We start from the raw sequence: 23,950 nt of genomic DNA, 5'->3' as shown, positions 1-23,950 counted from the left end.
AATAATGTGGCGGGGTTAAACATGTTTTGTGAGATCTCAACCCTCCCCCTACACCTCTAGCCAATGTAGAATAAACAAACATACAGCAAATACGTACAGTTATAATCTATATAATAACTAAATATGCAAATTTATGGGGGGGGGGGGGGGGGGGGGAGGGGACAGGGGTATCTGATTTCAACTTCCCTCCCCCCTTACTTCCAGACAAAAATTGGTAAAAAAAAAATTTCCTAAACTATTCCTGTTTTCACTCCCCTCTGCCCCTGGTTCCTGTCCCCTGACTCCTGTTTCCCTCCCCTGACTCAGGCTTCTCGCCCCCTCAGTCCCATATTCCCATACCCCTGTTCACCCCCTCATATTGGGTGTTTTAATTTATGTTTTTGTATAAAAATAAAGTAGATAAGTGGTATATTTTTGTTTTTATTTTTTATAAAGGTTAGATTTGTTTATCTTTATTTTTTAGTCAGCAAAATTGGACCCATACAATTCAGAAACATTTTTATATCTGGGACATTTCTCATTGAATGTCCAACATGATGAAACAAGGGCTAGAAAATGTTATCAGAAAGCTTTTGACCTTGACACTAGATGTGATGAAGCAGGTGCTGCCCTCTGTGATTTACTTAATTCAGCAGATCAGGAAGAAGAAGCATATAAACTCCTGCTCTCTGTGACTTCAAAAGCCAGTGCTGGTTGGTAAGTTATTTAATCCAAGAAATTACTAAGTCGTGTGAAACAGTACAATTTTATATAGGGTCTTCCATGTGTATATTCAGTAAACCTGGTTTTATTATTGTTATCAAAAATTTATTTTTTATAACATTACTTTATGTGTAATTGTACTTCATATTATGATTATGATTTTAACAAACTAAGGTATTAGAATATCTATTTTTTTCTTTCAGTGGAAAGTGGGCGTGGCTAAGGCTAGGATTGTACCAGGTGAAGCATGACAGTGCTAACTCAGCTGTGACCAGTTTCCAGGCAGCCTTAAGAGGAGATCCTAAAGATAAGTAGGTGTTTAAAAAGTTTTATAAAATCTTGATGAATTCATTAACGGTAATTCTGAGGCCTCTCTTTCTTAACATCCTGATGTATTCATTACTTCTGGGGCCCTCTCATTCTTAAAGATCCGGGTGAATGGATTACTTTCAAGGCCCTCTCTTTCTTAGGAATCCCTGTGAATGGATTACTTCTGGGGCCCTCTCATTCTTAAAGATCCTGGAGAATGGATTACTTCATAGGTCCTCTCTTTCTCAGGGATCCAAGTGAATGGATTATTTCTGGGGCCCTCTCATTCTTAAAGATCTAGGTGAATGGATTACTTCCGAGGCCCTCTTTCTTAGGGATCCTAGTGAATGTATTACTTCTGGGGCCCTCTCATTCTTAAAGATCCTGGTGAATGGATAACTTCTGAGGCCCTCTCTCTCTTAGGGATCCCAGTGAATGGATTACTTCTGGGGGCCTCTCATTCTTAAACATCCTGGTGAATGTATTACTTATGAAGCCGCCTCATTCATGTGGATCCTGGTGAATGGATCACTTTTGGTGCCCTCTCATTCTTAAAATCATGGTGAATGGATTACTTCTGAGGCTCATCCTATTCATAGGCATCCTGGTGCATAGATTATTTCTTGGGCCCTCTTGTTTATAGGGATCTTGGTGAATGGATTACTTCTGGGGTCCTCTCGCTCTTGAAGATCCTGGTTAATGGATTACTTCTGGGGTCCTTTCGTTCTTAAAGATCCTGGTAAATGCATTACTTCTAGGGCCCTCTTATTCTTAAACATTCTGGTGAATGGATTACTTCTGGGGCCCACTTGTTCATCGGGATCCTAGTGACTGGATTATTTCTTGGGCCCTATCGTTCTTGCAGATCCTGGTGAATGGATTACTTTTGGGGCCCTCTCGTTCTTGAAGATCCTGGTGAATGGATTACTTCTGGGGCCCTCTCGTTCTTAAAGATCCTGGTAAATGCCTCATTTCTGGGGCCCTCTCGTTCTTATTGTTAAAACCAATAGATGATATTGAAGATGTTTCCAGGATGTTTGATAGCTGGTTCATATGAACTTGTTTCCTTTTTTCTTATTATTTTCAGCCATGTATGGGAGTGTTTAGCTGAAGCATACTATCACAGAGGCAGTTACACAGCAGCATTGAAAGCTTTCACTAAAGCTTCTGAGGTATTGGAACTTTGTTGTTGTTGTTCAACAAATGATATAACTTTTATTCATTAAAACAATGAACATTGGCAGTTTATTCCTTTGACTAAAAGTTTTTAACCAAAGAAAATGCATTTTTGTGTAGAACTATTCTCAACTGCAGTCAGTAAACTAACTGTGAAGGAATGAAGATAATATTCTATTAATTTTGTCTGCTTATTGTTCATAGATGATTTTATTAAAATGGTAGCAGTTTGTTTATTTATGTATCTATTCCAATAAGTCATTTGATAGTTAACAAATAGTTCTTTCATGCCATATTGTATTTCATTTTAACATGGATAGGCATTATATTTGTCAATATCTTTATACTGAGCATTAAGGAGGTGTAAATTGTTGACAAATATAATGCCTACACGTTGTTTAAATAAGCAAAGAGCAAAGCATGATAAAATTATTTTGATTCTAGTCGGAAATAAGACATATTGGAAAGGAAGCCATTTTTATGTGAAGAATTCAAAGTGATATAGAAAAATTAACATTTTTACGATTCAAAAATAAACAGATACTTGTTAACTTACTTTTAGAATGATTTTATTTAATTTCCTAGTAAGTTACCCCAATAAAAATGTCCATTTCGATCTCCTGCATCAGTCAACATATAAATGAGGTTGTAATTTAATTGTTACCTCAATCACAATGCAGCCTATTGTAATTAGAACATGGCTTTGTTTCCAAAGCAAAAGAAGAGTGTCATATTAGAATGTAATTTAGTTGTGAAATTTCTTTCAGCTTGATCCGGATTCCATTTATTGCCTATACCAGTAAGTAATGACTTTATTCCTCCTTAATTGAAAAAAACCATAACAATGTCTGATATTATAGTGTATCATCACAGATCATTTATATGTAGATAATATCAGTCAGCAAAATTATAGACAGAATGGTATTGATAAATTAAAATGATTTGCAAAAATATTGACATTGTAACACTGATAACATTCACATAATGAAAATGCTGCAATTTGATCCAGATTCTTGATACATCATGCCAGAAATTGATCCTTTAGGCAGCTTTTTTTGAAAACTTGTATTGAGATGAACAATTTCATGAAATTTGTGAAAAATTTCTTGCCTCATATAATTATCCAGTCAACTTTATCTAATTTGAGATAATGATATTTTATTGACATTTTTTATTTCCATTGATTATTTTTTGACTTGCATACATGTATTAACAGTTGAAACCTCTTTAGTATTGCAGCCATTAAACAGACATTAGGGATGTTTACAGAAGCTATAGATGAGTACAAACTGATCCTCAGTAGAGATCCTGAATATGTTCCTGCTCTGAAAGGTTAGATACCATACATGTGAATAGATAATAACTATAGATTTCGGAAAATGATTTTTTAAGCTACCAGTTAACGTAAGAAAACTAATAGATTAACATATGGAGGTCTAATCTAAATTATGATCCCCAATGAGGCAGAAGTGTTACCATATGTCAAGGTCTAATTTGCCTTAAGTCTGTGGAGTTATTAGTGAATCAAATAAAGACACCATCACTAAAAAATTTGTAAGGGTTCCACGGAACCCAGTGTCTCGCCTACTTTTTCTGTTAATCGCAGGCTCAACAAAAATGAGGAAGTTAATCGATAAAAATATTCCTCTTGATACTATCTTTTGATTGTAAGAAGCTTCTGTCCAAGTATGGTAAAAATCCAGGATAGTTTATGAATCTAATAAATGTTTAAAAACTTTAACTGCAGACTGTTTGTAATGTTAACTGGAAGAAAAATTAAATCCATTTATAAGTAATATACGGAAAAACAGGAAATAAATTTTTACAAAATTTCCTTCTAGATACTAGCATTTGATCATAAACAAGCTTCTGTCCAAGTTTGGTACAAATCCAAAATAGTATAAGAAAGTTATTAAAATTTTAAAAACTTTAACCACAGAGTGAATGTGTTGTTTCCTGGCAGAAAATCTAAGTCCATTTAAAAGTAAAATACGGAAAAAATGGATTTATTTTTTTACAAAATTTCCTTCTCGATACTAGCTTTTGATCATAAACAAGCTTCTCAAGTTTGATACAAATCCAAAATAGTATAAGAAAGTTATTAAAATTTCAAAAACTTTAACCACAGAGTGAATGTGTTGTTTCCTGGCAGAAAATTTAAGTCCATTTAAAAGTAAAATAAGGAAAAAATGGATTTATTTTTTTACAAAATTTACTTCTGGATACTATCTTATGATCATAAACAAGCTTCTGTCCAAGTTTGGTACAAACCCAGGATAGTTTAAGAAAGTTATTAAAATTTTAAAAACTTTAACCACAGAGTGAAAGTAATATTTCCCGGCAGAAAAACTAAGTCCATTTATAAGTAAAATATGGAAAAAATGGAATTTTATTTTTACTAAATTTACTTCTGGATACTATCTTATGATCATAAACAAGCTTCTGTCCAAGTTTGGTAGAAATCCAGGATAGTTTAAGAAAGTTATTAAAATTTCAAAAACTTTAACCACAGAGTGAAGATTTGTGGACGCCGCCGCCGCCGACAGAATGTAGGATCGCTATGTCTCGCTTTTTCGACTAAAGTCGAAGGCTCGACAATTACTAAATAAAAACAGTTTAACAATCCAACAACAAGTGATGAGGCTCCTGACTTTAAACTAGTAAATTAATGTGACAAGGTTAAAATAAATGTGTTCCCTAATTTCAGTTGCAGAGATTAGTTTACAGTAGTAGGGCTATTTGATTTATAATACCCATAGGAGATACACATGTATGAATGATATAATGCATACATATATATTTTATGTTTCAGGAATTGGAGAGACATATATACTTTTAGCTAACCATCACCTTGAACTGTTTTTCAATGGGAAAGCCAGGGATAATTGTCAAGAGGCTTTGAATTATCTTACACGGTATGTATGAAAAATTGTTTTCTCATTTTTAATTGTTTTACATTTGCCATTTTGATGCTATTTATATTTGCTATTAGGAATTGACTTTGCTAATTGTTGAAGGTTGTGCAGTGAACTATAGTTGCTAACTTCTACATTATTTGGTCTCTGGTGGAGAATTGTTTGGTTGGCAATCATACCACATCTTCTAATTTTTATAATATTTTAATTTGTGTTTTTTCAATTTCATAGATAAATTATTGCCAAAGCATAAGTATAGCAAATCAGGTTGATTCAACTTCAAGTTCTACCTTTTTCAACATAAATATTTTATGCATTTTCAAACAGCATTGTGATTGATCTTTCTTTGGTAAATATTGGTTTTGGTTAAGTCTAGTTGTGTATATTTTAAAGAACCTCTTAAAAAAAAACCTTTAAACAATGCATTTCTTGTATTTTTAATAATAGAGCAGCCACACATAGACCAGACTTGTCCTGTTTATGGAAGTTTATGGGAGATGCTTGTACAATAACACATCAAATGGCCAAAGAGACTTTCAGGTAAAATCTACTGTTGGTAATAATATTATTCTGTCTGTCGTTGATTTCTCAAATTTTGATATTTTTGTTCTTAAATAATAATGGGTACTTATACCCCATAGAACAAGGTTGCAGAGGATATAATGTTTTTGATCAGTTTGCCTGTCAGTCAATCTGTCATCTCTTTGTTGTTACTTTGCTAGCGCCCCTCATTTTTAGCTCACCGTTCCACTTAATTGGTAGTTTTAAGGAAATTTTGCAGATTTTGGTTATTATCTTGAATATTGTTAATGATAAAGATAAACTGTAAACAGCAAAAATGTTCAGCAAAGTAAGATCTACAAATAAGTTCGTATGACCAAAAATGTCAATTGTCCCCCTAAGGAGTTATTGCCCTTTAAAATCAATTTTTCACAATTTGTTCATCTAGTTTGCTTACTTTAAAAAATCTTCTCCTTTGAAACTGCTGAATCAATTTCAGCCAAACTTGGGCTGAATGAGTTTCAGAGTATCTAGTATAAATTTTGCATTTTATTGTCGAGCCTGCGACTTTTGTCGCAGAAAGCTCGACATAGGGATAGTGATCCGGCGGCGGCGTTAGCTAACTTCTTAAAAGCTTTATATTTTAGAAGGTGAAAGATCTGGATGCTTCATACTTTGTATATGGATGCCTCATGTTATGAAGTTTCCGTCAGTCACATGTCCAATGTCCTTGACCTCATTTTCATGGTTCAGTGACTACTTGAAAAAAAAGTTAAGATTTTTTGTAATGTTAAATTCTCTCTTATTATAAGTAATAGGATAACTATATTTGGTATGTGCGTACCTTGCAAGGTCCTCATGCCCGTCAGACAGTTTTCACTTGACCTCGACTTCATTTCATGGATCAGTGAACAAGGTTAAGTTTTGGTGGTCAAGTCCATATCTCAGATACTATAAGCAATAGGTCTAGTATATTCGGTGTATGGAAGGACTGTAAGGTGTACATGTCCAACTGGCAGGTGTCATCTGACCTTGACCTCATTTTCATGGTTCAGTGGTTATAGTTAAGTTTTTGTGTTTTGGTCTGTTTTTCTTATACTGTATGCAACAGGTCTACTATATTTGGTGTATGGAATGATTGTAAGGTGTACATGTCTAGCTGGCAGGTGTCATCTGACCTTGACCTCATTTTTATGGTTCAGTGGTCAAAGTTAAGTTTTTGAGTTTTGGTCTTTTTTTCTAATACTATATGCAATAGTTCAACTATAATTGGTGTATGGAAATATTTTATGATCTATATGTCAGTCATGCAGGTTTTATTTGACCTTGACCTCATTTTCAAGGTTCATTGCTCAGTGTTAAGTTTTTGTGTTTTGGTCTGTTTTTCTTAAACTATAAGCAATAGGTCAACTATATTTTTTGTATGGAAGAATTGTTAGCTGTACATGCCTGCCTAGCATGGTTCCTCTGACCTTGACCTCATTTTCATGGTTCATTGGTCAATGTTTAGTTTACTTGGTTAATGTTAAGTTTATGTGACAGTTGTAATAAAGCTTTATATTTAGGACTATCAACATAATATCAATGATTAGTAAAGAAGGTGAGACATTTCAGCGTGTGCACTCTTGTTTTCTTGTACGTCAAGAAACAGCCACTATGGCTAAAATGAAACATAGGGGTAAAATGCATTTCTTTGATTTTGAGAAAAATATGACAGATACAAAGAACATTTCAATGGAAGTTTTAAGCCATTCATTAATATATATTGAAAAGCAAAAATAATCATTGATGAAAGATTTAAGCAAAAAATTACAGGTGAGCAATTCAGGCTCTTGAGAGCCTCTTGTTTGTTGGATCCTCTTCAAATTTCTATGAAGGATTCAGCTCATCAGACCGCTAATGAATTCCATAATCAGAAAAATCTTAAAACAGGGACTTTAAAAATATCTCATATAAATTATGTTGGAGGGTATGGGGTATGTAAGCTTGCTTAATAAAAGTTCTTTCATTTGAATACTGTAAATTCAGAAATTATTGCATGCATTTATTATTGCGATCTTTAAAGAACAGACAAAAATGCAAGATTGATTATTGCGATTTCAAGAAAATCTTTATACAGATATATGTATCAGTTATCAGAATGCGAGTTCTTATTATTGCGATACTCAACCAATCGCATTATAAAACCTCGCAATAATTTCTGAATTTACAGTACTCAAGTGTTAGACTAATATAAATGACTATGCAATAAACTCTGAAATTGTATAAAATCAAAGTAAAAATTCACTACCAAAAACATAAAAATGTGATGGAACAAAGGAAAAATGGTGTATTGGACAAGATTTTATGGCAAGGCAGACTTCTTAATCATTTTTAATTTTATATCAAACTATTAAAGTTTTAAATTAATGACAGTGCAATAAAAATTTTAAAAACAGATATGTGTTGAGAAACAAACAATTATGTCCTAGCCACCTTACTCCTATTTATTACATTATCATCGTTACAAACAATATTGTCCTAGCCACCTTACTCCTATTTATTACATTATCATCCTTTTGCAGCCAATTTTTTGGTCTGACATTATACAATCTTTAATGGAAAAGGTAATTTGGGGAAACCATTTGGCCTGTTAATGAAAAAAAGAAAATCTGTGTTGCTTAAATATTTTATGAATACTAAGTTTATTTGATAAGATGTAATAGTTTAATTAACAGATCATTATTTATTTTTTTATGGATTATAGAATGGAAGTACCAAAGAAGCTACTAGAGAAAAGTGATCAGGAATCAACAGTGTTATCAATGATACAAACATTGGAATTAGGGGCACGGTAATATCCCTTGTTTTAATAAGTACTTTTATAAGTATTTCTGATGGATATAGTCAGTAAATGTCAATGTGGCATTGATCTAACAACAGCAGGTAACATTTAGATGTACCGGGTAACCATACAACAATGAGAAAAGAATTTCAGAAAATAATATTATATATTCTGTACAAATAAGGTTTTAAGGATAATGGTGGGTAAAGCCATGTTTTATATCTAGGGTTGGAATTGCACATTTTTATCTGATAGATATATCTAACATTAAATATTTTAAAGTAAATTGGTCCTTACACCACCTACAGATATGTATTCAAATTTTCAGATGCTATGGTAGAGCTTTGAAAATTCTGCCTGAATGTGCCTCCCTTTGGCATGACCTTGGATTTAACCTTTTTAACCAATCACAGAATTGTTCCTCTGAGTCCATGACAACAGTAGCAGGGAAGTCTGTCAATTCATTGAAGAAAGCCTTGTCTTTAGATAGTAGCAACCATTTACACTGGAATGCACTGGGAGTTGTGGCATCCTCCAAAGGTTTGGGTTTATGTTTTACTAGAAATTCTAATATGACGTGCTTCTTTCGCTTTGTAAATAACACTGTGATAAAATTCTCGATATATCTATACTTAGCGCAGACTCAGAGATATGCATAATAATGGATGTTACAATATACCTCCCTTGTAAATCCACATGTATTGGAACCTATTTGCAAACAATATGCCAATTTTATTGTTTTAAAAATTGCAATTGAAAAAAGACTACAGAACTTTTATTCTTATTCGGATGCATAACAAAAAGAATTAATGCACAAGAGCTCGGAGAAATCTACAAAATCAAAATAGAATATAATTCCGCGAAAGTCCATTAATGTTTTTGGCACATTTAAGTCATTTCAAAACATGACGTCAATCAAATGAAAACGCTAAAGCTGAAAGTTTTTTCCGTTACGTGAACCATCTAAATTCGTAAAATATTACATTAAAATGGATTTTTGAGGTAGGTGTTGTTTTATTTTCTATTTTATTGCATTATTCACATATTTACTGATTACAGCAAGTCAACATGGCGGCTCCTTAGTTACGAAATGTCAACTTTGGATTTGACGGTAGCTTATGAGAAAAACATGTAAATTAAAAATGGCAAATGTTGGTTTTGAGAATTAATAGAATTAAGCACATTTTTCTAGCGGTTGTTTACGAAATTATTCATGTAAGCTACAGATTTATTAGACTGTTTTAGCTTTATCTAACAGGGAGTAAAAAAGAACAGCCACACACACGGCATACCCACCCTCGCTTCAAATTTTTAATGACCGTATTTGTCCTATTAGAATCGAAATAATTCATGGAAGCCATAGATTTGTTGTAAATTTACACATGGCCTGGGCCGAGATATTCGTTAATTTTATCCCTCGCTAACGCTCAGGATAAAATTCGAATATCACGGCCCAGGCCATGTGTAAATTTCCAACAAATCTATGGCTTTCATCAATTATTTCTTAAGTTACAAATAATTGAGTTGATGATATAGATTTCATAGGAATGGACTTATTCAGACATGGTGGGAAGTTGTCTCATCGGCAATCATACCACATCTTTGTATCATAATATGGAGTTGCATTATGAGATTGTCATTATTTTGAATGATCTGATTGGTCCAGAAATTAGAAACAATAATGCTGAGACTATCCAATGTAATTTACAAGGACGAATGTTGAATACTGTATATTCAGAACTTTTTTTTATGTTTTATCATTGCAAAATTTGAACATGATAGTTTTTGCATAAATAAAAAGTTGTATTTTGAATTTTGACTGCATTACTTGAATGCAGCATTTCCTGAAATCTCAATAATTAATCTTGCATTATTGTCTGTTTGTCAACTATTGCAATAATTAATGTTAGCAAAATATATCTGAATTGGCCCATTATCTTGAATGTTGCCTTTAGTTTAAATAAAACTGAATCTAATATAACACTCTTCTATCACTTTGTAAACAAAGCCATGTTCTTATAACAAAGTAATCTATAAACCTTATTGGTTTCAGAAATGAAACATTGCAATTGACAAATTTGATATTTCACAACTAATATGCTGATAGTATACATAAGGTACATTGAATTTAATTTTAATGAAATCTGTACACCTTATATAGTTCAATTTTACCAATCTTTCTACTCTAGGAGCCTACAACCCTACCCTAGCACAGCACTGTTTTATCCAGTCTATCAAAGCAGAGGCTAGTGTAAGTAGCATTTATATTTTATAAAGTTTATAATTTAGAAAATCAAAAACTATTATCAGCACAAATCCTTGAAATAATAAAAAAAAATATTTATTTGCTAATTTCTTTATTCTACTACACATTTTTAATCGCTCTGGTAGCAGCCATGAATTTAACTTCAGTTTGTTGTAAAAATTTAAAAAAAATTTCAGTGGATGCCTTACCGAATTTGAAGTTGAGTTCTTCAAAAATGACTTTATGCCAATTATATGTGTGAAGACAATTTTTCTCTCCAGTTTCAAACGCCAAAAAAAGGCTGCATATAATATATAAGTGCCTTTTAATAGACACTAAAAGACAGTATCCAAAATCAATATGAATTGAAAAAATATTGTTTTAATATAACCCTGTTTCATACTATTCAATTATCTGGTATCTGTTTATTGTAGTTCCATCTTCCACTTGTGTCAAATTATGATAAATATATTAAGAGAAAATAGTTTAACATAATTTTTGACTAGGATCTTCAGGTAAAGGCATCCGTTTTATTTGATCTGTATATTAAAGATTCACACACACAAAAAGGTACACAAAACAAAAGAAAAAACCAAGCTGAATTGTTCAAAAAATTATTTTTTTCAGAACCACATAGCATGGACAAACCTGGCAACATTGTACCTTACCAATGATAATATACATGTGAGTGTTGAAGCTTAAGTGTACTTGAATACTAAGAGATCCCTGTATTCCTTAAAATTAGTGACAAGTTACTTCTAGAAACCATTTTTTTTTTCTCCAGTCACAAAGTCACAGAAGCAAGATTTAGGAGTGCTGTTTCTTGCGTCAATGATAGTGTTGACAGTGGCATCAAAAATTGTTTGTGACTGTGATTAGATCAGTGTATTGTAAGTGAACCTTAACTAATGGTGAGTCAGTGGTATTTGGTATACAGTTTTTGGATTATTTCAGTTTAAGGGCAACCACTAATGGTAAGTAAATGATATTTGATATGCAGTGTATCTTTTCCATGGAGATCATTGGGCCACACTCTGTAGTCTTGGTCCATTGACTTTGAAAATTTGCATACTGTAAAAGCAGAAATTATTGCTTGCATTTATTATTGCAATTTTTGAAGAATGAACAAAAATGTGAATTTAATTATTGCGATTTAATGAAAAGCTAGATACAGATATATGTACAAGATATCAGAATGCGAGTTCTTATTATTGCAATACTCAAGGAGTCGCATTATTCGAATTTATAAAAACCTCGCAATAATTTCTGAATTTACAGCAGTTTACATGTTAAATTGTGATTGGGTTAGTTTAAGGTGAACCCGACATGTCAAAATGAAACAATCCATCTATCAAATCTACGGCCTGATTTATTTTGTGACTCTGTGTATTTCCATTTCTCTTTCTTTTATAATCAGAGATGAATAATGCCAGAGTTATGGCTCTTTAATTGTCTCTATCACAGACAATATAAACACTATAAAATTGTTATATTTTCCAGCTAGCACATGAAGCTTTCAAGATGGCACAACGTCTTGAACCAACTTATGTTGCAGCATGGATTGGACAGGTATTAAAGTTATATGAATATAAGAAGATGTAGTATGATTACCAATGAGACAACTCTCCACCAGAGACCAAATGACATAGAAGTTAACAACTAAAGGGCACCGTATGGCCTTCACCGAATAACCCATTTGATTAACAGAATGTAATAATCATGTGTAACTTTAATAACAAAAAATATGTCTTGTGAAAAGCATTCACTCTATTGTTTTACTATTAATGGGCTTTATATAATTAGATGCAATAGATAAAATTGTCTTTAAGATTGACAACTGCATTATTTTACAAAATCAATTTGTTTTCTGATGCCACAAAAAACAGACATCATGTTTTGTCAAAATGTATTTAATTTAAATTTAACTCCTATGAAATATATGCTTACTTTGAGTGCAGGCGGTTGTAGATTTGATTCAGACCTAACCAAACAACATTTTGGAATTTAAGGCAATTGATTGCTTAGATCATGCAATCTGTTGAATATTTCAGGCCTTAATTGCTGAGACTGTTGGCGATGAAGATGCTATGGATTTGTTTAGACATACAACAGAACTGGCTACCCATGTAGGTTTCTTTTAATTTTAACTGAATTATTTGACTGAAGAGTGAAAGGGTGATAAAGGGAAAAAGCAAACAAACAAGAATACAAATAAAAAACTTATCATTATTCCATATAGCCATCACAAAAATTCAACAAAAACTGCACCCTATACAGTAAATTTGGAATTTTCATTGAAATATATGAATTTACAAATGAGAAATTCAAAATTTAAGATGCCTTACCAACTCCCCTCTGTTATATTGTCTATATTTTCCTAAAAAAAAGGTTACATCAGAAAATAAATTACATGTGCAAATTACCATAAGCTACTGTAGCTTGTTAGGTTTCATGAAAATACAGTTTCATATTGGTTTTGGAGGAGTAATGAATACAAAGTGTGGACAGAGGGGAATGAGAGTACACAACAATCACTCTACTACCCTGCTTCAGTAAAGGGAGGGTGTAATCATAAACCAATACAAATTAATAGCAATGAGAACTATCTACTAGAGAGAAAATAAAAACCTGTGAGAACAATATATCATACCTGTCAACCTCTGAAAATGAAAATACAGGTCATAAGCTGCATTGAGGAAGGTAAAGTCAATGTATAACCCATACAGAAATTTCCGTTGAATTTTAGAATTTAGAGGATTTTTTATTTTTAATAGTCTATAACATATACCAGTTCCTACAAATTGTTAAGTATTTGCTGAAAATTATTTAAAATTTTAATTTATGTTTTCATTTTTACTTCATTGTATTTGTTTAATATTTATTATTAATCAATATATAACAATGCTTTCTAATAATTTCTATCAAACTATTTTGTCTTAATGAATTTTATATACCCCAACTATAATAAGAAATCAGCTATAGCTAATGTGCTCATATATATAGGAAGAAGATAAAGAGAAAGTATGATTTTCTGTTGTTTACATTGTGTACACTGTTGTGTGCAATCCCAGGTAGAGCACATTATGTATGTATTTTCAGTGACAACAAAATGAATGGTTAAAATTAGTTTAGGGACTTGTTCCTCTTCAACAGATATGTATAAAGAGGTTCTTCAATCTTTTTTATAAATCAGGACATAAAATTGTATGTCAATCTTGACTCGATTCAACCTTTTCTGGGATACATTTTACGAGGTAATAAGCGTATTGTCATTACCTTTCAATCAAAAGAGTGTCAGAATTATGTTTTGATAGCTGTAAATCATTCAATTTAGAGCAAATTATCATTTATAAGAGGAAAATTTAGTCCAAATCATTTTGATGTGTTGAAAGGTTAATTAAATTTTTTGCTGAGAAGCAGGACATAGGAAGGCATCACAGAAAAGAATTAAAATAGCCTTTCAAGACGTCATAATTATTTGGACTAAGGAAAACCAGGCATTTTAGACATTGAAAGTCTCATGGCATGAGAATACGGGTAAAAACAGGTCATTTGATGAAATCCCAGGTTATTTGATGACCTGGACAGGTATTGAAAAATTTCAGGTCAGCTAGAAATTCACAGGTCACACCCGCCAAATTCAGCTCAGTTGACGGGTATGAAATACTGTAAACCATATTTTTTGTACATACTGTTTTTCTGTGCTTAGTCCTTTCTGACTCATATCATATTGCTTTATTTCCATGATTTTGTAACTTTGTTAATGTATTTATATAAGAGATGATACAAGTTTTCAACATGTAAAAGTGGCGTATATAAATGGCTCACAAAAGTAATATGGTTGACAGTGTTTTTTCACTGTCATTGATTCTAATTATTTTAGTATGAATTTCTGATAATAGGTAGAAGGGGCCAGCGGTTATGGAAGTTGGGTGTGTTCCATGTTACAGGATGAATCTAAACACAATACTGATCTGTATCAGTACTCCATTAAACAAATGGCTGCCGTCCCTGCTGCATCAACTGGTCTTGGGAAATATTTAGGTAACATTTCTAGGAATTATACCAATGTCCTTCTTACGTCCCTCATAATGTATACAGATAATACACATATAAACAGGACTAAATCTGTGTTGATATTTTCTGTCGTCTTGTTTTAAGGATGTATTCTTCTGATGTTTCAGTCTCGTTGAAATCTCGTTTGGGAATTATTTCCAAAACATATGATAGAAGTGGAAAATATTAATGAATTAAAAAAAATCATAATTAAACTTAACTCTGTGAAAGAATTGTGTACTTACAATAAGTAGTTTTTGAGTAATAAAATTTTAAAATTTTATAACCAATCCGATCAGTGTCATCAACCAAAATGTTGGGAAAATGGGTGAGGGGTACAAAGAAATGGTTTTACCAAAAAAATACATACATCCCATATCAATTTTTTCTGTACAAAATTCTTAGAAATGTATTTTTTCAATTGTTTATAACAAAGAAGTTGAAATAATATGCTTTTTGTTCTACAAAAAAAAAGAGAAAAATCCCAAATTTACAAAATTGACAGCATGGTCAATTTGACACAAAAAAGCAACATAATTTTATAAAACTTTCTAATATTAACACCAACCTATAGTTTTTTTAAGTTAAATTTATTCAGACTGGTCCACTTCATCTTTAGTGAAAGTATGAAAAAAAGTTTTATTGTGAAACTGTGATTTTTTTCATGATATTAGCCCAAAAATGGGTAAAAATTGATGAAAAATGGGGTACTTTCAAATGGCCATAGCAAAAAAAGAAGTGCACCACCATATGATTTTTTCTTCATCAATTTCTTATAGTCATATAAACCCGAAAATCAGGTGAAGAAAAAAAGTTTAATTCTATTTTTTAGAAATTTTTGGCTCCTCAGAGGTGTACAGCCTTAATATAAAAACAAGGAGATGTGGTATGATTGCCAATGAGACAACTATCCACCAAAGTTCAAATGAAGTGGATGTAAGCAATTATAGGCAACCGTACGGCCTTCAACAATGAGAAAAACCCATACCGTATGGTCTGCTATAAAACTTAACTAAATTTTACCTCTATAGAAACTAAAATGGAAGTTTGTTTTCTTTTTTTGTTTTAGATCGCATTAAGACAAATGGTACAGCTTATAACATGTATGGTTTGTTACTAGAACAACAAGGATTGTACAGATCAGCTGTTCAGGCCTTCAAAAGGTGTGTGTATTAACGATTTCTATGTATGTATGTGCACTGATTTATACATTATTATACTTGATGCAACTTTATGTAAAAACCACAAATTTAGGATAACTATTCTAGTTTCCTTTGAAAGGGTTACATCATAGGTTTGTTATATTACCTCTGACTTTTAACTGTGAAATTATAATTGGTATGTGTCACAATGTGTTGTCCATCTGATTACTAATTCCAGTATTTTAAAGTATAGGATCAAAGATAATTTTACTGAAGATCAGTTTCTATCAATTGTTTAAAAAAAAAGCCTATACCTAATTCATATTTGGTTGCTACTGGTTGGTTCAATTTAAGTTGTATCAAGAGATTAGTAAAATATTGTTACTAGTTAAAGTTAGTAAATAAATGTAGATTAAACAGTTTGACTTTTAAATAAAGAAGGGATGTTTTGTAATAATTTATGACACAAAATCCCTATATACACATGACAAAACCTGAACAGTAACCTTTCATTGCTGATTTTCTTTTTAAAGTTGGGGACCTTCAAGCAAGTAGCAAAAGCTCACACCTCACTGCAAGTTCTAGAATGCCACAGAATGCACTGAAGTACACTAATATAGGATCATATCAACTAATTACAGACTTAAATGGGAAAAGAAATCTATCAAATACTGTCATTTTAAAATACAGAAACAATACAGATATATAGACAACCACAAGGCACATTAATATATTTGTTAGATAAAGTGACATGAAATAAAGTACCATAACATAACTATATAAGACTGGATAAAAGTTACTAGGACAGTTAAAGTTGGTAATAAGGATATCAGCAGCATTTATTTGCTATGTCAATACCAGTTTCATATCTAATACACCACTGTATTTGTTATGACCTTGAAGATTGAATGTCTCACTTTTAGATGCCATGATATTTGCACTTTAAAAACCTGGGCATGATGGAGTGTCTATAGATGGCCTGTTGAAAGTTTAAATTTCTGCCCATACCAGATATGCCATCTTTTCCATTCGCAAATGAATAAAAGGAGATCAGAAGTATAGATGAATGAGACAGCACCTTATAACACAAAAGACATAAAGACATCTACAGTTAGTATTGATTTCTAGCCCTCCCCCGAGTCAACCTGTGTTGCTGAATGTGCATGAAATATTTTCAACTGAACAATGAGCAGACAAAAATTATGCAACTGGTTATGAATGAGTTCATGTTAATTAGACATACCATGTCAAAGAAAATTATACATGTAGTATGTAATATTTTATATTATACTTTCAGTGCAATAGATTTAGGTAGTTGTAAAGAACCTGCCAAAATTAGAATGAACTTAGCTAGAGTTTTATGGTAAGTAAGTAAACTGTGGTGTAATAATTCATTCATTAATCAATGGTGATTTATACAAATAAACTGTTACACCAAAGAGACTTGGATATAGAAATGTGGTTTCCTTGACATCTCCATCCTGGCAATTATAATGTTTGGTTATCTTGGATGCATGAATAGGCAACCAAGTATGATCGGAACAGAAATATTAAGTATGACACCCTATGCACTCAAAAGAACCATTGCAACCACTCTTGTAGGGGTGTGCAGTTGGCTTTTGCAATCAAAATGTATGCCTTTATACAAAACATACCCTCTTTTTCCAGCTGTAGTCCAAATTTCTCTTGCTGTTCATCAAGGTTGACCCCATTTACAGAACCTGATAAGTTGGTGATGTTTTTTTTTAGGCAAACTCCGGTATGGGTTTTGTTCATTGTTGAAGGCCGTACGGTGACCTATAGTTGTTAACTTTTATGTTATTTGGTCTCTGGTGGAGAGTTGTCTCATTGGCAATTATACCACATCTTATTTTTATATTGAAACTTTCACTAAGCACTTTAATATGAAAGTGCTTTGTTACATATTTACATCGTCTTTCATAATGAAATCTGATATTATAATGATTGTTTTTTAGCTCACCTGGCCCGAAGGGCCAAGTGAGCTTTTCTCATCACTTGGCGTCCGTCGTCCGTCGTCGTCGTCGTTAACTTTTTACATTTTGAACTTCTTCTAGAGAACCACTGAATGGAATGAAACCAAACATGGCATGAATGTTCCTTATGAGGTGCTGACCAAGTGTTGTTACTTTGAAGCCGATACATCATCCAAGATGGCCGCCAGCAGGGGACTTAATTTAACATAGGACCCTATGGGAAATACATACAAATGTCTTCTTTTAGAGAACCACTGAATGGAATGAAACCAAACATGGCATGAATGTTTCTTATGAGGTGTTGACCAAGTGTTGTTACTATGAAGCCGATCCTTTATCCAAGATGGCCGCCAGCGGGGGACTTAGTTTAACATAGGACCCTATGGGAAATACATACAAATGTCTTCTTTTCGAGAACCACAGAATGGAATGAAACCAAACATGGCATGAATGTTCTTTATGAGGTGCTGACCAAGTGTTGTTACTTTCAAGCCGATCCATCATCCAAGATGGCCGCCAGCGGGGGACTTAGTTTAACATAGGACCCTATGGGAAATACATACAAATGTCTTCTTTTAAAGAACCACTGTATGGAATGAAACCAAACATGGCATGAATGTTCCTTTTGAGGTGCTGACCAAGTTTTGTTACTTTGAAGCCGATCCTTTATCCAAGATGGCCGCCAGAGGGGGACTTAGTTTAACATAGGACCCTATGGGAAATACATACAAATGTCTTCTTTTAGAGAACCACAGAATGGAATGAAACCAAACATGGCATGAATGTTCTTTATGAGGTGCTGACCAAGTGTTGGTACTTTGAAGCCGATCCATCATCCAAGATGGCCCCCAGCGGGGGACTTAGTTTAACATAGGACCCTATGGGAAATACATACAAATGTCTTCTTTTAAAGAACCACTGTATGGAATGAAACCAAACATGGCATGAATGTTCCTTTTGAGGTGCTGACCAAGTGTTGTTACTTTGAAGCTGATCCATCATCCAAGATGGCCGCCAGTGGGGGACTTAGTTTAACATAGGACCCTATGGGAAATATATACGAATGTCTTCCTTTAGAGAACCAATGAATGGATTGAAACCAAAAATAGCATGAATGTTCCTTATGAGGTGCTGACTAAGTGTTGTTACTTTGAAGCTGATCCTTTATCCATGGTGGCCGCCAGTGGGGGGACTTCCTTTAACATAAGACCCTATTGGAAATACATACAAATGCTTCTTCTAGAGGTGCACTGAATGGAATGAAACCAAACATGGCATAAATGTTTCTTATGAGGTGCTGATGAAGTGTTGCTACTTTGTTGCTGATTTACTGTTCAAGATGGCCACCAGGATTTTTTATTAAATTACAGGGCCAATATTAAACCAAATTTGGCCTCATTATTAGGGTATCTGTTATGATTTTAATCTATTTTAACATGATTTCCAAAACCAAAGTAGAATCAGGTGAGCGACACAGGCTCTTGAGAGCCTCTAGTTTTACTGTCAGGAAGGTAAATTGCACAAAAGAAGGAACACAAATTTCCTTTGATTTCTATCATTATTAAAAAAATTTAAGATAGAGCTAGCTAATGTTGCCATCTTTAAATATGCCTATCACAATGAAAAATTGATAAAGATGTGAGATAAGGTTGCTATCAAAACTTAGTCAGTTGGGGATTAAAACTGAGTCAGTAAAGGGTTTTGAACACAAACATTTTTTTTATCAGATATTAACATCCTTAAGCATGAGTTTATTTTTGCAGAAAAATATTACAATGTTGGTCTGAAATTAAGATGACACAGATGTATTTTTATGTTTTTATGTTTTACAGTCAGCTGCAGCTATATGATGAAGCTATGTTGCAGTATGATAAAGTTGACATGCCAACAACCTTTAATGACCTTTGTAGTCTAGGTTATGCTTGCTACAAATCTGGAAAATACAAAGAAAGCTATCACGGTAATTGTAAAACTCTTAGATTCATTGACAAAAGAGAACTTATTAACAGATATCTAAAAGTTAAATTTGAACAAGTTACAATTTTACTGTTTGTTTTTTAAGTTTTAGATACATGATAAAAAATGTTGAGGCTCTGTAGATAGGAATTTATTTTTGTATTTTTAGAAGTAACATCTTGGTAAAATGGTAACATACCATATATTTATTCTTATTAAGAATTACTTTGTTATGGGAACAAAAATTGGAAAGATCTCTTTACTTAAAACAGAACCACATGAGCAATTTCCTTTGGCATGAAAATAGCTTATGACAGGCCCAATAACAAAAATGCTTAAAATATTTTTAGGACATTAATTTATAGCTTTTGATACAAAATATGATTATAAGGCATGGTAGTTATTATAAAATATGGAAATTAAGAAATTTATAATAATAAAACTGATAGTCTTTAGAATTCAGATCTTTCACTGCCTAATAGTCTTGGAAAACCAGAATTTCATAGGTTGCATAGGGTTTTTGTGAATGTATGTTAATAGACTTAATTTTTCAAGGAAATATACCAAGCATTATGCTGGCATATTTGTGTTTTTGGCTATTTCGTTATCTTAAACTTTCTTAGAATGTTGAAATTTCTTGTCTTCATATTGACCAAATGCATTTAAAGATATCTGATAATCACAAAATCATATCTTTACCTAAAGCTTACCAGGAAGCATCTGAGCTAGCTACAGGGGACAAGGAAAAGTCACATGTCTTAACAGCTCTAGGAATGGTGGCTTATAAGTTTGGAGACCTTGATGGAGCTAAAGCAGTTCTTCTACAAAGGTATTTTGAACACCAGAATTTTAATGATTTTGATCTGACAGTATTGTTTGTTACTGAATATCTTGATAGAAACTTAAGTGTGCGAATTGACCATTACAGACCATTTTTGGGTACTACATTTGTTATTATTATAACTGAAGGACATATACAAACTGAACATTTGGGACTGAATACTTATGAGACCAGTAGAAAGTTACTTTTAGATGAGCATCCTTACTAAATCAATTTTAAGGTTGTGTATTTAATTCATCACAACTAAATTTCGTGAAATCTTAGCACAAACCGTTCTCATTTGCAGACAATATTTTGGAATTATACAATGTTTAAGGTTTGAGTTTCTTACTTTAACAATATTACAGTATAATATATCATTGTTTATTTTCAAGAAATTCTTTAAAAACTAAAATCATATAATTATTTGTTAGATACTAAATGTGTTAAATTTTGGTTTTTATTTCAGTTCCCAGTTAACACCAGCCTCAGTGAATGGTTTGAAGTCACTCTGTGCTCTTGGCATAACCTTATCTGATAGTACACTAACAATGGCTGTCCTACAAGAACTCTTCAGTCATGAAGATACAGAAGTTGATGTTTCTCATCTAATGACAATATCTCACTGCTTGTTAGAGGTACATTATTATTTGATATAAATCATATATTATCAAGTAATGGCAGTACTGTATCTCAAAGAGTTGTCACTGTCAAATGCCAAAATGATGGAGGAAACTCCTCAAATGCAGATTTTTTATTCTTTTTCTAATGCAAACATCAATGTTGTTGTCAATGATTGCCATTATTAGATTAATGACAGAGGTCATCATAACAGAAGTGGCAATACATGTTGTATTGTTGGTGGCAGAATTCATCCAATAAGAAGTGGCATAACCGGTTGTATTGTTGATGGCAGAATTCATCTAATCAGAAGTGGCATAACGTGTTGTATTGCATTCGAAAAAGTTATGGTTTATTTTGGGGGAAACTAATTTCAGAACCCATCAAGATCAAAAGTAAAGTTGTGGTATGATTGGCTGCTATGGCAATGACACAGCTGTCCACCAAATACATGAGGGAGTAGATATCTACTCCATAAACTAGATTGACTATTGATTTAAAAGTATTTTCATGATTCACTTTTATAATATAGAGTGCACCTATTGTAATGCATGGGCATGTGCATGTCCACATCTACACTTAGGTATAAGGTGGTATGTGAAACCATATCTTATAGATAATAGTGATAAACAGTCATTTAATTTGGCCTTGTGGTGCATCTAAACTAGAAAAACTACCTTCAACCTTGCTTATATCTTTACATTTTTATTTTTAGAACAATCATAAGGGAGCCAAAATATATATTCAGCAATGCATTCACAAGAACCCTAATCAGTCATCACTGTGGAAACTTTTGTCAAGGTTACTGCTCAGACATTTCCCAGAATCCTCAGGATCTGTTGCAGCAAGCTGTGCAGAGTGTGCATACAGACTTAATCCATTAATGCATGTAAGTATGGAGGAGTCTTGAAAAGCACTAGCCTGTGCTCAGGAATCACAGCTGTATTAGGTGCACCAACAAAGCTTTTCCTGTAGATAAAGTCAATTGATACATTGGCAGAAAATATTACTGTTTGAAATACACAATTATATATTGGAAATTCTTGTTTTCCATGTAAATAAATATAGATAATATTGGTCATTTTTAAAGTTTTTCAGTTTTTGCTCATTATGCACAGTGCTTTCTGTGAAAAGAACAGTTTACATATAAAATTTATATGATCTAGACCAGTTTCTGATGACATTCTTTAATCCAAATGTAAAAGACAGCAACATATGTATATAAGATAGCCAGTAACACTGACAGGCATGATAATGATTGAGCATAAAATAGTTAATTCAATATTTGTGTGGAGGATAAGATTAATACTCTACATTAAAATAGGAGGGGGGAAACATTTGATATGATTTTTATGCACACAACATGTGTTCAAGAATAAGTTCATTAGGTATCCCCACGACAGTATGAAATTATCAACATCTTTGTTACAGAATATACAGAACATAGTGACTGCTAACTTGTTGAGGTCAACAACTACCAATAATTCTAAGTTGCTGAAATCAGCTGTGAAAGCTTTACATATTAACCCAGGTAGGTACATTACAAATCATTATAGCTTTTTACCTTTAGTAAGAAATTTGAGGCCTCTGCAGGGCTAAGTAATTCCACTTAACCTGCAACTGGTGAAGTAAATTTCTGGGATTTCTGGTAACTGTCAGAGACTTGCCCATTTTGACTTATAGTTCTGGAACAGCCCAATGAAAATTTACACATAGAAATTGTTTGGGATGTCCAGTCTTCCAGGTCCAATTTAATTGGATTGCCTTGAAGTAATGTTGCAAAAAGGTATAAGATATATATTTTTTTCAAAAGTTAAAAGTGCTATCCTTGAAAATTATCTGTTGTGATACCTTTTGAGCTTACAATAGGCTAGAAATATTTATGTTCTAATGCATCTCAGTTTCAAGCAGAATACTAGTCTCCTCTTCCTCAGTGACTTGAATATTTACATTGCATAATCCATAAGTTTTCAGAACAGATTTATTTGTATTGAGGAATTAGTTCATACAATGCATGTTTGATATTCATTACTCTGTAGCTTTAGCATTCAAGCAGTTCATCTAGTCACTGCATGTTACAACTTACAGTCAACATGTATATGACCCCCTTTTCTTAGTCACACTTCAATTGTTTGCTGACGAAAAATGATAAATGATATATTATTGATATTTAGATTGCTGATGTATTAGTTTATGGATACTATATCATTTTTCAAGACTTGAGACCTAACTCTTTAAGTCATAATGCACCAAATTTGAAATGGTAATATTCATTGTTCAGTTTCTGATGAATCAGTTTTATGTTTGCAATTATATAGCAGTCCATCGAATCGTTGATTTTGATTTTAATGCAGAGGGTGAACACAATTTATCTGATTTTTTTTTCATAAAATCTTCCCAAAAATTATATTCAATTTTCTGGAATTACGACCCCCTGAGGAATTCTACCTAATAAACCTTTCTTTCACTTTTAAGATATTTTTCAGATATCTTGCAAGGAAATTATCATACACGTCTCTTTTTTTTTTTAGACATACAAGAAAACTGGAAAAATCTGGTCAAGTCTTTAGATAGACAGTGTGCGAATGAGAATGTGAAATGTTGGACAGACATAAGAGATTCTTACAACCAATGGATGTCAAAGACAGAGGAATAATTTATTGATAAAATAAAATAAATTTGAAAGAAA

General features: G+C 32.6%; 1 protein-coding gene across 1 annotated transcript in view; it reads left to right on the top strand.

Annotated features, from left to right (window-relative positions):
• The window catches only part of LOC127735522 (tetratricopeptide repeat protein 37-like), a 61,594-nt gene extending 37,644 nt beyond the window's left edge, over window positions 1–23,950 (top strand). The window contains exons 15-36 of the mRNA XM_052245704.1: window positions 464–696; window positions 906–1,013; window positions 2,099–2,183; window positions 2,955–2,986; window positions 3,419–3,519; window positions 5,000–5,102; window positions 5,550–5,642; window positions 8,350–8,436; window positions 8,756–8,967; window positions 10,617–10,678; window positions 11,300–11,356; window positions 12,173–12,241; window positions 12,724–12,802; window positions 14,579–14,716; window positions 15,798–15,891; window positions 17,168–17,233; window positions 19,697–19,824; window positions 20,526–20,649; window positions 21,110–21,278; window positions 21,977–22,150; window positions 22,693–22,792; window positions 23,793–23,950. Of these exons, the coding sequence (XP_052101664.1) occupies window positions 464–696; window positions 906–1,013; window positions 2,099–2,183; window positions 2,955–2,986; window positions 3,419–3,519; window positions 5,000–5,102; window positions 5,550–5,642; window positions 8,350–8,436; window positions 8,756–8,967; window positions 10,617–10,678; window positions 11,300–11,356; window positions 12,173–12,241; window positions 12,724–12,802; window positions 14,579–14,716; window positions 15,798–15,891; window positions 17,168–17,233; window positions 19,697–19,824; window positions 20,526–20,649; window positions 21,110–21,278; window positions 21,977–22,150; window positions 22,693–22,792; window positions 23,793–23,917 (2,439 nt within the window). The 3' untranslated portion in view covers window positions 23,918–23,950. The remainder of the gene's footprint in view (window positions 1–463; window positions 697–905; window positions 1,014–2,098; window positions 2,184–2,954; window positions 2,987–3,418; window positions 3,520–4,999; window positions 5,103–5,549; window positions 5,643–8,349; window positions 8,437–8,755; window positions 8,968–10,616; window positions 10,679–11,299; window positions 11,357–12,172; window positions 12,242–12,723; window positions 12,803–14,578; window positions 14,717–15,797; window positions 15,892–17,167; window positions 17,234–19,696; window positions 19,825–20,525; window positions 20,650–21,109; window positions 21,279–21,976; window positions 22,151–22,692; window positions 22,793–23,792) is intronic.

Source organism: Mytilus californianus, unplaced genomic scaffold (assembly GCF_021869535.1).
Source record: "Mytilus californianus isolate M0D057914Y unplaced genomic scaffold, xbMytCali1.0.p SCAF_3, whole genome shotgun sequence".
Classification (NCBI taxonomy): Eukaryota; Metazoa; Mollusca; class Bivalvia; order Mytilida; family Mytilidae; genus Mytilus; species Mytilus californianus.
Note: the sequence above shows the minus strand (reverse complement) of the source record. Positions and strands in the feature narration are given on the sequence as shown.